At 46.0% G+C, this 14,540-nt stretch overlaps 1 protein-coding gene across 18 annotated transcripts in view; it reads left to right on the top strand.

The window, feature by feature from the left end:
* The window catches only part of TENM2 (teneurin transmembrane protein 2), a 619,293-nt gene extending 614,904 nt beyond the window's left edge, over nucleotides 1-4,389 (top strand). For all 18 annotated transcript variants that reach the window (XM_033073572.2, XM_033073571.2, XM_033073569.2 and 15 more), the window contains 2 exons: nucleotides 1,081-1,211; nucleotides 2,484-4,389. In XM_033073572.2, coding sequence (XP_032929463.1) covers nucleotides 1,081-1,211; nucleotides 2,484-3,245 — 893 coding nt within the window. In that variant the 3' untranslated portion in view covers nucleotides 3,246-4,389. The remainder of the gene's footprint in view (nucleotides 1-1,080; nucleotides 1,212-2,483) is intronic.
* Nucleotides 4,390-14,540: the final 10,151 nt, after the last annotated feature.

Genomic DNA, 14,540 nt, shown 5'->3' with positions numbered 1-14,540 from the left:
AAATAAAATTGAAGCCTTATAAGGAGCAGTAGCCCTGTGCTGAGCCAAAGGTTCAGGAAAAATACAGTAGGCATTGTGTGATGGGAGATGGATACAGATACCTCATAGAGACAGAGCATTTTACTACTTATTTTAGAGTCACACTGGCTAAGAAAAAAAAGCTTTTGGAAGAAACAGGCTTTGCAACAGCTCAGCTCACAGAAATGGCAATGACAGCATCAGGAGCCATGTAGCCACCAAGGAGAGATGGTCACTGGGAAAGACAGGAGAGATTTTTAAGCAAAAATTATCATGAATTCAGGGAACAGAAAATGTAAAATGGAGTCATGGATTCTTTTGTGTTAAAAGACTTATCATTTGGATAACTAAAATACGTAATTAGTTCTTAATACCTGCTGAGTGAGAATTACTGTTAGTTACTTAGCTTTTACAGCTAGAACTGAGGACAGGGTTCTTATGGTTGAAACCACACCTGGAACTTGCTGAGGCTCACCTCACAGCTGAGCTGTAACCCTCCCACACAGCACCTGCTTTCCCTGGAGGGATGGGGACAATATTCTTGGTGCCTAAATTTAGACATCTGATTTACAAATCTAGCTTCTCACTACATTTAATGGAGCCTCCTGAGACCTGATGATAGCTGATAGAAATAGGACATAGAAAAGATGCCATGTCTTTCCCCAAAGGACTTTGCAGATGTTTTTAGAGTGTTAACCTAATAAAATATCATTATACAATACAGTTTATAGGTTACATATAGTAGCCACATCAGAAGGTGTCAAAGATGGAACAAGTACTGTGTGCTGTAAAATGTTTGGATAATTCATGTGCTCTAATGGAGAAGAATGAAAGAGCTGGTATGTCCCTGATGAATTATTTAGGGTAAATGTAACACAGTGTTTTCAGTGCCTGTTCATGGTGGATTACTACAGTTCTGTAAAGTTCCACATTATAATATTAATTGTGACTTCAGTTGCTACTTGAAATTAAGGATGTCAAAGATGAATTTAATTATTTTTTTTATTTCCTCTATTTGTTAAATGTGTGTTTCTCACTTAGCTGCTTTCTTTTGATTTGTAGATGTCAAGAGCTGGTTGGTGATGTTTGGATTTCAGCTTAGCAACATCATTCCTGGTTTCCCTAGAGCAAAAATGTACTTTGTGTCACCACCATATGAGTTGTCTGAGAGTCAAGCGTGTGAAAATGGACAGGTAGGCAAAAAGATTAAATTACTTTTTTGGATAAATTTGCCCCACTCTGTGGATAGAATCACTGGCTCTTCAGTAGTTACAGCAGAAGGCCAAGCACTTAATTCAGTGTAAAGTGAAGTGAGTATAGCTACATTTTATACTAATGAACATATGCCTTTCTTGCCAGCCTTCGTTGTTATCATAATTACAATGTCATTAGTTTGTCTTTTATTGAGTTATTCCTTGATTAACAAGTTGTAACTCGATTAACTTGATTAGCAATGACAAAGGGAGACTTTGTCAGGGTAATTTATCATCTGCTGTACCTTTGGTAAAATCATCCTTATAATGGGTTGCAATAAACTTAGGTTGGTACTTTTTTTACTGGTAAAAAAGGATTCTACTCCTCACCCTGTAACAGGTTTTCTTACCATGATTTGTCATTTTTCTAGTTAGAGTTTTGATTTGCTACTCCATGTAACTTCAGTTACAGCATTCATACTTACTTTCAGGTTAAGGGTGGACAACAGTATATGGGTTTAACTTTTATAATAAATTCCAGCCCATTTAATAAACTTCAGAAGAGTACTAGGCCAATTCCAAACCAAAGAGTATTCTAAAATACTCTTTGCTAGGCTTACTTCATCTTTCTGGTAATACAATAGAAATAATCATATAAACCTAAACATACCACTTTCTCAGGCTTTAAGTCATTTGAGGGTCTAAAACTCCTCTGCAGGAATTGCTTTGGTGCTTTTGGGCCCAAATTGCATCTATTTTCAAAAAAGCTTATATTCATAAGCATTTTAATTGTATATACTGGTTGAAATCTCTGTGGAAAAGTGTCCACAAGTTAAATGCCACCTTTTAATACATTGATTTGGTTTGTTTTCAGCTCTGATTAAAATTGTGCTAGACTTGGGTCTTTCTTACCTTTCTACTGAGCATTACATGATTGGCCAAAATTGGAATGTGTGGTGCAAATATGCTACAGAGAGTGATGAGAAATACTTTATTTGGTCTTATAGATGGCAAAATAATTTCCTGGATGAGTATTTACCTGATTCTGAGAAAGATATGGATGGATGGATGGATGGATGGATGGATGGATGGATGGATGGATGGATGGATGGATGGATAACTGAGGGTGGTCTTTTGTAATGTAGAATTTTTCTCCGCATGTGTTTCCTTTAAAAAAGCAAAGCAAAGATCATTATTGGTCTCTGAAACCAGTATGTTCAGATCTGCATCTTCTTTGGTGTTTTTTGTTTTGTTTTGTTTTGTTTTCCCCAGCTAATTACAGGAGTGCAGCAGACAACAGAACGACACAACCAGGCTTTCATGGCTCTGGAGGGACAGGTCATATCTAAAAGATTACATGCCAAAATTAGAGAAAAAGCAGGCCACTGGTTTGCCACAAGTACTCCCATCGTGGGGAAAGGAATCATGTTTGCCGTGAAGGAAGGCCGTGTAACCACTGGTGTTTCCAGCATAGCCACAGACGACAGCAGGAAAATCGCCTCTGTCCTGAACGGCGCTCACTACCTGGAGAAAATGCACTACAGCATCGAGGGCAGGGACACCCACTACTTCGTGAAGGTCGGCTCTGCCGACAGCGACCTGGTCACCCTGGCCATGACCAGCGGGAGGAAGGTCCTGGACAGCGGCATCAACGTCACCGTGTCCCAGCCCACGCTCCTCGTCAGCGGCAGGACTCGAAGGTTTACGAACGTGGAGTTTCAGTATTCCACCCTGCTGATCAACATCCGCTACGGGCTGAGCGCCGACACGCTGGACGAGGAGAAGGCCAGGGTGTTGGAGCAGGCCCGGCAGCGGGCCCTGGCCGCGGCCTGGGCCAAGGAGCAGCAGAAGGCGCGGGACGGACGCGAGGGCAGCCGCGTATGGACAGACGGAGAGAGGCAGCAGCTCCTCAACACGGGAAGGGTTCAAGGGTACGAGGGATATTATGTCCTGCCCGTGGAGCAGTACCCAGAGCTAGCAGACAGTAGCAGCAACATCCAGTTTTTAAGACAGAACGAAATGGGAAAGAGGTAACAAATTAACCTGCTGTCATCCTTTGCTGGATGAATCAGTAGTCATAACTGTTATCTCCTCTCCTAAGGAGATGAAGACCTAAATGGGGGCACTAGGCTGAGCTACTCTGGGATAGTAAGTGGCAAAAAAGCTCATATTTTTTGAGTTAAATGCTACTGTTCAAGAGATTAAAAACCACATCCTGAAGTGGACTAAAGCCAGACTGAAAACTCTTAACCGTACAAATTAAAAAGTACCCCTGAAATATTACCCACTTGTTCTGGGTCTAAAGAGAAACAAAAAGAAGGCCTCGTATTGTATTACCTCACTCCATTCATACGTGAGCAAACTAAGAAATCCAAGTGGGCCACTTTCACTAACCAGCTGATGAAACACAGATGATTCAGACTGCTTGTTTGATAAATATCCAAGAGGTTTTCATTTAAAGCAAAATACAGATGCATTTAAAACATGACTTTGGGGTGATTTGTGTGTAGCAACTGGAGGACAAATGAAATGCAAGTGAGAGCGCACTGGAAATAGGAAAGGAAAATATATTTAAAAGTAACAAAACCACACTTGCACTCTGACCCTCCACTTGTCTGGCCTGAAGCTTAACTTATTCAAAGAGGGCAGAGTGTAAAGTTACATTCAAAATGGTGGCTATAAATCACTACAGATAAATTTCATACTCTGTTTGTCTTTGAAGATTTCCATTGTGGACAGTATAACACAGTTACAGGGTGTAGTCTGTTTAGATTCAGTAGTTTGTTGGTATCAGTTCCAGTAGAGCTGTGGGCATTGTGTTACACTATTGCAAATGGGCACCACGTCAGATCACCCTGTACATACATCAGCCAGAAGGCACAATCACTGTTTCAGATTTAAAAATTATTAGTGTGTTTGTTTGGTCGAGAAACTGAGACAATCACATTACGGTCACCACAAAAAAAAAAAAAAATTAAAAAAAAAAAGGAAAAAAAAGTCTAATAAGAACTTTGGTACAAGAACTTTTTTGTAATATACATGTATGAATTGTTCATTGAGTTTTTATATTAATTTTAATTTGCTGCTAAGCAAAGACTAGAGACAGGCAAAGATAATTTATGGCAAAGTGTTTAAATTGTTTATACATAAATAAAGTCTCTAAAACTCCTGTGAATAAGTTGTCTTCCATTGCAAAATCTTGAAAATCCAATTCTTGTCTGGCTGTTTCTAATGCACACAGCATTTTGTATGTGGAAATGACTTCCTGTGGTTCCATGGATCCTGCAGGGTCCTGGTCCTTTGATCTCTGAGTAGCAAAGTCCTTCACACGCATCACCCAAAAATCTGCTTAGGACACAGGAGAAAATTGGTAAATGCTTTAGAAATGCCCTCTCTGCACCTCACAACTAGCAGCCCTCAAACTGCTGTGTTTCAATTCTGGAATTAGTTTAATTGCACTGAAGTAACCTCTGAACAGTTTGAAAATGTAGTAACATAATATTAAATGGAACATGCGAGGCTGTGCTGTGAGCCAGGAAGTCTCCATGAAATCAGTCTTCTTTGGGAGATTGCTTATTTCTGCCACATTTAAAAACGGGAGGTAAGATCAAAGACCCTCTCCTAAGCAAACAGTCACTCCTGGTGATGATAAAAGGGAGCCATCCATCACCCAGAGTCCTGCTGCTTTTATCTCATTTAAGTATGGAGCTGGGGAGCTCTACTTAATTTTGAGAACAGTTTTGCTTTTGGGGTTGCAAATGAGGTTTTTAATGATTCATGATAGCAACAGAGATGCTCGAGTTGATTATGGGCATAAATTCACTCCAGGGCATTTTTAAAGCCGAACAGTTCAGTGCCTGTGTGGTACAACACCTGGAGCACTCAAAAAGCACATCTAATTTTTCTGTGCAAACGAGATCCATCCTGCTCTGACCAGGAGTTACACCTACATGTGCACCCCATGGGCACCCCCAGCCCTGTTACTCATCCTCTGAAGAGGAAGTCTGGCTGCATTTTCAGGTGAAGTCCTGATTGTTCATCAATGCCGGTGCTTTTCTTTGCTGAAGGACTTGGAGTATATAATAACAACATGATTATTTTGTTCTTTACAAGTGAAATCTCTTAAGAAAGCGTTTTGGTTTTTTTTTTTTTTTTTTTTTTTTTAATGGGGGAATAAAATATGAAATGACGAAGTAGAGGCACTTTGCATTATTGCAGTTTGGCTGGATTACCTGGCTGTGTCCTGGTATGCTGCTTAGTTCGTTTTTTGGGATAGAATTTTTCTTGCAGTTTGAGAGGGTTGAAATAAGAGGGTTGAAATTGCACAGTCCCCAATGTCCTTCGTTCTGTTACCATTCTCCTAAAGCTGAAACTCTTCAGAACTGGAGATTCTCCTACTTCAAAAGGGAACTCAGTTAAGCTCAAAGGGAGGCATCTTTGAATATTAATGACTGTCAAAGGAGACGTAACAAATTTCAGGGGATGCAGTCCTTACTCATTTCCTTTGCAACTAACATACACCATCAGGACGTTGTTAAACAGAGTTTTGGGAGATGGTGCTAAATTCTCACCAGAGATCATTGATGCAGGGCTAGCTCCAGTTTCCAAAGGCAGTGTGCAGCTCAGCACAGGTCATGTGGAAAGCCCCAGCAACACACTTGAGCTCTTAGGCCCAGCTTACCCTTGTGCTGGACCTGACCGAGGTCATTCCCAGCTCTGCCCTTCAGCTCTGCCACTTCACCTTCCTCGTGTTCCCATACAGATCCCCAGCCCCACTCCCATCTGCATGGACTACCCAGCCTGTCCTTTTGGCAAGTAAACTGCACTGTGTCCAGTGACTTAGAGAACCTTGTGTGGTGCACCAAAGAGATTGGAGGAATCGCTGTATTTTTTGTAATTATGGCAAAAGAGCTAAATTCATTCATGTCTAGAAAAACCAGCTGACTGGTAGAGCCACTTCTAAAGAGTTCTCACTTAACAAATGAGGGAGATAACTGGTCTGGTGTGGCCACAGTCAGCTCTCTTGTGCTACCATCTGGGTTTCCTGTTTCTTGAAGCATCTGTTTCTCCCTTTTTCTTTCCACAACCTTCCCTTTCCTCACCTCAAACTGGTATCTCCCATTCCTCTCAAAGCTCTTGCTTTTCCTCTCTTTTCCTTGCCACAATTTTCCATATGGAATAGATGCTTAACCTAAAGCACTGCCAATGAGACGTGAACTGGATTCTTCTTATGAGGGAGTAGGTAAGTGGTGGCTTTAAGTGACATTGTGTCTGTGTCCCCACAGCACTGTGACCAGGACAGAGCAAGGGCACCCATTAAAGTACCTGGCCTGAAAAGCACTCCTGGCTGTGGGAAGGCACAGAGCACGAGCTCAGGCCAGCCTAAGTACCACGAACATGGGTTTGCCCTCCCAATTCACTTGAGTGCAAGCTGAGTGGTTTGCAGAGAGAGCAGGAATCCAAGAATAGGCTTCTGTTTGATGCTAAAAGCAGATGGAAAATAAGCATTAGAGTACATTTCCTTTTTTTCCTATTGGATTGCTGTAACTGAAGGAATTTAGTATTTATAACTTCGCATTTCAGCTTGGAAAAAAAACCGTTTGATTTCCTGAGTTATTGCAAAGAGTAGACTGGCTGTGAGTGCAGGCACGTGTCAGCACACCCTGCTCCTCACCACCACGGGTGTTTTGCCTCTCAAGGTGGCACCTGGGGCACTTTGGCCACATGATGGCAGTTCTGCCCATGAGACACCCAGAGGTACCAGCCTTTGCCTCCTGGCACTGCCTTGCCACACCAGTCCCCAGCAGTGCTCTGTCCTGTCAGCCTTCCTTAGGGGTTGTTGTCTCAGATTAAGGCACACATAGACATTCTTCCCAAAGCTGGGCCAGACCAGTGGATCCACAGTATTCTCAAGGGAATAAATAAAGGCATTTAGGCTTTTTTTTTTTCCTACCTGTAGTGCAGTGGCTGACACAAGAGCACACACTGGGCTCTGAGAGTGCTGCATGGGAGCCTGGCTCTGGCACTTCCAATTTTCACCTCGCATCCCTTGGGAAATGCAGCCTCTCAGGAATTTCCGGATAGAAAGGACTGTGCCAACACCATTCTGCCTCTCTAAGCCACGTCCCTGATCTTCATGTAGTCCAGGCTCATCACTGCTGAAGAGCAGAAGAGAGAGATATCTCTCACCTGCCCTGAACATGACCATGACTCTGCCTTCTAAGGCTCTTCATGTTTGTTAATCATTTCCTGTTTAAGAGACCAAGAAAACCACATCAGGATCTAATGCCATTGAATAATTTGCATTAACTGCTTTGTGCTGTAATTTCTGTAAGGTTCACTCCTCTGACAACAGACTCAAAATAGTTCTCAAATAAGCACTCGATAATGATTAAATATGGGAATATGTTCAACACATAACCTTGAGGGTACAGCCCTAAGAAACTCCAAAGGTAAAGTTTCAGTGACTGAATTGTACTGTCCTGTGTTCATCTGGTGATCTTACATAAGAACCCCACAAGAAGGTCAGACATAAACTCAGGTGACCTTTGAACTGTGACTCAGTTCAATGTAGGGATTTTGCCTCTCAAATTAAGGCAGGTGTAATGAATAGGTACCAAGACCTCTTTGCCTCTAAGCTGCCTCTGAACTTTTCTGCCAACAATAAAAGGTTCTTCCCAACCTCTTCCAGTACAGCTTGCAGTATAGAAGTTCCTTGTTTACAAGAATTGCTTAGTTTAAACAGTACTTACTGCATTTGAAACCTGTCACTCCTCTGGAACCAAACCCACTTCTCCACCTCTGTGGCACCAAGTTCCAAGGGCTGTGCCACAGAAGAGGGTCAGCATCTACCACAGCACAGATGCTGACACAGCTGAAAAAGATGTTCTACTCTGCACATCTCTGAATTGGCAGCAAGATCTCAGAGCCTTAGAGCCACTTGCAGCGCACAGAAAACAGTGAAGGGGCATGGGCAGGGTCTGTCTCTGAAGGCTCTGCTGCTGGTTGTGCCAATACACAGACATATATTGTATTCTGTAACTGCTTGGTTAGGTCAGTAATAGCAGAACAATTCTGTCTCCCTCCCCCTGTATGTCTGTCATCTCCCCAATGAGCACAGTTATACGCAGCTTTTGAGCATGACTAAGAGCTCTAGGAAGGCAAATAGCATTGCCAGTGTCAAAGCACCAACTCCCCTGTGTTGATAAAACATTTTCTGCTTCTGCCTCACCCAGCACAGCAGTGCTGGGCACGGCTGGAGCTGTGGTCATGAGCTGTGTCTGTGTAGCAGCAACACCTGGCAGGTGATTACCTGAGCTGCTGGGAAGAGCAAGTGGCATTTAACAAGCAGCCAAGACTGGGTCACACAAAAGTCATCACAGAATGCTTTGCAGCACCCTCACAGTGGGGCCATCATGCTCAGGGGTTAAGTTGGCAATTTCAATGTCAGCTGACCGACTGCTCACTGTGTCAGCTCAGCCTCCCCACCACAATCACCAAAAATAAGCAAAAACACAGAGGTGTAGGGACCTGTATGATGTGCTCAGGTACCCAAGCCAGGCATGCAGCCAGATCACCAGCAAGAAAACAGCCTGGAAGGGAAGGCAAGGACTGGACCCTGCCAGCTTCTCCCACAAACAGTGGTGACTGCCAGCACCCTGCAGGCTGCCCAGCCTTCTCCACCACCAGCCCAGGAGCGTCTTCTAACCTGCTGAATGTGGGGTTTGCACCAGGGACAAGAGTCAGTGCCCAGCAGATGTCCTGCACCCACCCATGTGCTCCAGTTCACCTGGAGCTGAGTAGGTGCCATCAGCCCTGCCCAGGCTTCCCCACACCTCCTGCAGCAGGAATGGGGTGTTGCTCTTCAAAACTCATATCTAATGTCACAGGTTAGTCTTCCCCTCATTTCCTTGTTTGTTAAAATACTTGTGTAGCATCGTAGGAGGATTTAATTTTTACAGTCAGGCTACTTCTGAGCCAAGTAGAGGGACAAAAAAAAAAAAGCAAGCAATAAAGTAAAATGTGGCAAAAACACCACGGGAGAGAGCTGTGTGCCAACTTTCAGGCAAGCAAATGAATGCAGCCAATTTATAAATCCTTAACAAATAGGATTTACAATGGAAGTGGCAGTTAAGCCATCATGAGTACAGAAGGTGGCAGGCAGTGCTCTGTAATGCTGTCCGTGCTCTGCTGCAGCAGCTCAGCAGCATTGCTATTGGAGAAACTGTATTTACAGAAGTTTTTCATCTTTAGATGACAGCTTTTGGCAGGCTTTAGTCTAATTTGGTGGTTGCATACAAAAGGAAAATCAGCCAGCAGGACTCCAGGCTGTACCACTGACTATGCTGCTAAAACCCAGGCCTTGTGACTGTGTGAAATACCTCTCTGTCCTCAAACTCCACTAGCTGCAACCATGACATAAATGAAAGTAAAATATTAAGAAACATTAGTGCTATAAATCAGTAATTCAACTATCTCATTTTTAGTTGTCACCAATAGTCACTGATTCAATAGGCTCTACTTGAAAAATCAGACTTTTTCATGTCAGAAGTTCTCTGTAGAGATAAAAAACAGATTCCTGCTTGCATCTGAAAGCTGAGTGATCTTTTAGAAAACAGCCCCATCTCAATGCCTTGGTCTCTGTCCAGGTGAGGAAGGCAGGTTATTAAAAACCTTGGGACAAAGCACGAGAGGAGAGTTTTCATACTTAGCACAGGGCCCTTATTGAAAAGCAGGAATTGGTGTGGGTGGAGGGCTGAAGGGCTTGGACTCCAGCTCTTTCTTTGGTTTCAGAGTGTGCCAGGTGAGGATAACCCCATGTTAAGAACATGTCCAGCTGAGATATGAGTATCTTCAAAGTTGGCAACAGCAATCTATTCAGCGCTCAGTCAGCCTCACAGCCAAATTAGTATTTCTTATGTTTATTAAGAACTCTCTGTATTTCTTCATTTGCCTTTTTCCTTTGCCCTGTCACTGAGCAAAGACAATTCTGGCTCTCTTGTCATCACTCCTTCCTTCAGATACTCCTACACAACAATTAGATCACCCTGAGCCACCTCCTCTCCGGGCTGAACAGCCTCAGCTCCCTCAGCCTCCCCAATTTCAGATGCTCCTGTCCCTTCACCATCTTACTGCCCTTTGCTGGGCTCTCTCCAGCAGTCTGTGACTGTGTTGTACAGAGTCACTGAGAACCAGACTCAGCACTCCAACCACACCTCGCTGGTGCTGAGCAGAGCACAGGGATCCTGCTCAGCCCTTTGGTGATGCCCTGGCAAATCCAGCCCAAGGTGTTGCTGGCTCGCTCTGCCACAAAAACATATTGCTGGCTCTGGATCAACTCGTGTCCCCCAGCTCCTTTTCTGGAAAGCTTTGTTACACCTGAGTGGCCTCCAGATCGTACTGGTGCTTGGGTTTGTTCCTCTGCTCTGTGTAGGTCTCTGATTTCCCTTTGCTGATCCTCATGAGGCTCCCATCAGCCCTTTTCTCCAGCCTGTGCCCTGGATGGCAGAAGTCTCTCTGTTTTGCCAGCTGCTCTGCCTCGAACCTCCCCCAGTTTCCATGGCGCTTCCAAGCCAGCAGGGAACAGCCTGGCAGTGCCATCAGCTCCCTCGGCTCTCCTGGGTGCATCCCCGCAATTCACAGGCATGTCCGTGCTGCTTTTGCTGCTCCCTGACCTGACCCTGCTCCACCGACTCCCAGGGCACCCCACGGAGGGCAGGACAGACTGCCGAGGCGGTAGGACAGACTGCCGAGGCACCTGGCTCCTGTCCCACCCCACGGGAACAGCCCGGGCTCCATCGCCCCCCGCCTCCCACGATGACCCTGTCCCTTCAGTGCCATTCAGTGCCACCAGCCGCTGTCCCCACCCCGGCCGCGGAGCTGCTCCTTGGCACTGACGAGAGGCAGGACCGCAGAAATGTCACCGGCAGTGCCCTGTCGCCCTATGGCAGTGTAAGATGAGCTCCACTCAACAAAAGAATCCCATCTGTCAGGTTACAAACACAAGCAGTGCTGGCAGAGCCGGGTCTCGCTGCCCTGCCCGGGTCAGGCACACGGGGCTCTGTGCAGCCCCGCTCCGCGATCCATCCCCGCTGGCACCGGGGACTTTGGCAGCTCAGGGTGATCACCAGCGTCAGTGCGCTGGGCACATCTGTCACAGGCTGCAGCCGTGCAGGAATTCCCTTCTTGTGCGCAGCAAAGGACGCTCGTCACCCTCGGGGTGGCCGAGCTGCGGCCGTGCCGTGCCCCGATCGTGTCCCGGTGTCCCGCCCGCTGCTCCGGGCCCCCGCTGGGGTGGCCGGGGACTCTCGCTCGGGCAGCCACACGTCATGCTGGCAGGAATGCGAAAGTTCTCATTTTCCGAGCAGAAAGGTGGAGCGCCGTGCCTGGGGAGCTGACGTGTGACCAGGACAATCCCGCTGCTGGGAGGAGTTCTCCCTGACCTCGGAGCAAATAATAAGCCAGCGAAAAAAGCGATGTGTACCAAATCAATTGATTTTTCTGCCAGATGTGATCTCAATGACAGCTTGATGGAAATTTATTAACTATTATTTGTAAACTTTTATAACTGGGAGTGACAGCCTGGCCCCGAGGGCAGACTCTGCTCCTGCCCCTGCCCCTGCCTCTGTCCCTGCCCCTGCCCCTGCCCCTGCCCCTGCCCCTGCCCCTGCCCCTGTCCCTGCCCCTGCCCCTGCCCCTGCCCCTGCTCCTGTCCCTGCCCCTGCTCCTGCCCCTGCCCCTGCCCCTGCCCCTGCCCCTGCCCCTGCTCCTGCTCCTGTCCCTGCCCCTGCCCCTGCCCCTGTCCCTGCCCCTGCCCCTGTCCCTGCCCCTGCCCCTGCCCCTGCCCCTGCTCCTGTCCCTGCCCCTGCCCCTGTCCCTGCTCCTGTCCCTGCCCCTGCCCCTGCCCCTGCCCCTGCCCCTGCTCCTGCCCCTGCTCCTGCCCCTGCCCCCGTCTCTGCCTCTCCTCTGCCTGTGAGCTCAGCGCTGGCCCCACGGCCACTCCCGAGGGCTGGTGGCTCCTGGGTGACAGCTGGGGAGCAGCTGCCAAGAGCTGCTGATGCCCCGCAGGGGACAGCCGGGCACGAACAGCAGCATCTGGGTGCTCTCCCAGATGGGGTTAAGCAACTCCCAATTATTGCAGGGAAGAAAATTCACGGACACACACACAGCATGTGACAAGACATATACACATGCTCTGGAAACAAAGACATCTGAACTTCCCAGCAATGTGGAGGGATGATGGCCTCCAGTGCTTCCAGTGGGCACAAAAGGGTTTAATAGAGCAACAGAGATAAGGGTTATTTTGGGATAAAAAACCACCCGAACCTGTTTTGTTCATAGGTGAAAAAAAATCTGAGCACCCAAAGGTCACAGTAAGGAATTTATTCCCTCGTTGCAGACTTGTTTGCTGAAAGATAAAGATCTTTGATGCAGGTGTACAAAGTGCCAAGGATCGGGAAGGCAGCCGAGTAAATCAGTGGCTAAGTGACGTGTTTGTGGCAGAATCACAGGAGCTGTCAGAGGTGTCCTGCGATGTATCCTGTTCTTCTCAGCTGACAGTTTCCTGTCCTGTTAACTATGCTGGCAAGGATGCTGCCCTGCTGGAGCCAGCCTTGCCCATCGCAGGCGATGGCCTGAGCATTTGCACCGGTGTAAATACTGACGCTTGGCTTGGTAGAACCCTGACTCAGGAGAGGCTGGGGACTGTCCCACAGACTGCAGTACCTCACCCCAGGTCATAACAGCCCTGTAATGGTGCCTGACCACCTCAAAGGTCATTTCCAGCCTCATTGAATCTATGTGATTCTATTGCATCTTGTTTCATGAACAAACTACTTGGGGACCTCTTACGACCCACTTTCAAGAAGACAAAACATACAGGAATCCAGCCAGCAGGTTTCCTGGCATACTGGGAAACCCAGCTGCTGCACGGGTCCTTTAGTGGTCACCCTGCCCCAGGAAGCTGTGACTCTCCCCATCCCTCCCGTCCCTCCTCCAGCCCTGTGCCCTGAACACAGGGACAGGTGCCTTGTCTGGAATGAGGGGTGCTGGTCCCAGCGGGACCCTGGGCATGGTGCAGCCAACACCTGCCAGGGCAACAGGATGGCTTTGCAGATGTCAGCTGCCTCTTTTTTTTTTTTTTTTTTTTTTTTTAAGGTAACCAGCAATGGGTCTTTTAAACGGGTAGTTTGAAAGAAAACAATGAAGTGGCTTTGCCAATGTTTACAGAAAATCCCTTTCATGTTGTACTGGAAAGTACAGCAGGTTGTGTGCACTCCTGCCTGCCTCCTGGGCACCTCTGCTCTTCCTGCTGGGCTGGAAAAAGCTTCTGTAAGCAAGAAAGCTTCAGGCTACTTCCACAATGAAACATTCCATTACTCCAAACCTGTTTTTTGACCATCCCAAAAATAAAATTCCATTTGGAAATGGAAGAACATTGAGATACCGTTTGAAGATGGGCAGGATAAGGAAGAGGCTTTCTAGAACTGTAAGGGAGTTCTCCACAGAAATTATACTGTGCTCCAAGTTGAAAAATACTGGAGGTTTTAAATAAAATGCAGTATTTTGGCTAAATGTAATAGTTTCCTTGTAATTGAATTTAAACCCATTTTTTCTCCTTTTTCAGTTCAGATATCTGAAGGTGTTGGCTAAGAGACCAATATTGTGCCTCAGCCACTTTCACCTTTGAGTTTTTGTTATTTGCACTCAATTAAAAATAGAGCTTCAAGTGTCGAGTACAAAACTAGAGACTTTTGAATGTATTAGAAAAAAAAAGAAACCCGAGTATCAAGCAATCAGCTCCTCTAAAACAGAGACCACCAGCAGATAAAGGCAGCTCCTGTTACTGAGCAGTTTGTAACCAGCCTGTTGTGGACTCTGGTGGGATTGGGGGGCGCAGCACATGAGGTCATGCTGGAGACGTTGACCCCAGGGCAAAAAAAAATTAGTTTTCTGCAGACTTTGTTCTCCACTCTGTTCTTCCTTTTCACATAGGTAAGAGTTTACCTACAAACCAAACCCTCCTTCTCTTTGCTCATGAGAAAACAATCACCTGTTTGTTTATTGTTTTACAGTTCAAACAGACTCTGATAACGCTGAATTCTTTTGTTGTGAGTGTAAGTGGTAAAAGGGAGTAAGTTACCATATGCACATTCCTGATTACATTTATAAATTCATATGGTTCAATGACAGATAGGGTTTTTGTCTGAGTTAATAAATAAAGAGGAGTGGACAAATAAAATCTTTTTACTTGAGTCAGAACTACTTGCAAATATTTTCTGAGGTATTTATTTCAAAAGCAATTACATTACAAATTTACACAATTAGTTT

This window comes from Catharus ustulatus, chromosome 15 (genome assembly GCF_009819885.2).
Source record: "Catharus ustulatus isolate bCatUst1 chromosome 15, bCatUst1.pri.v2, whole genome shotgun sequence".
Classification (NCBI taxonomy): Eukaryota; Metazoa; Chordata; class Aves; order Passeriformes; family Turdidae; genus Catharus; species Catharus ustulatus.
This window is presented reverse-complemented; position numbering and strand designations above follow the sequence as displayed.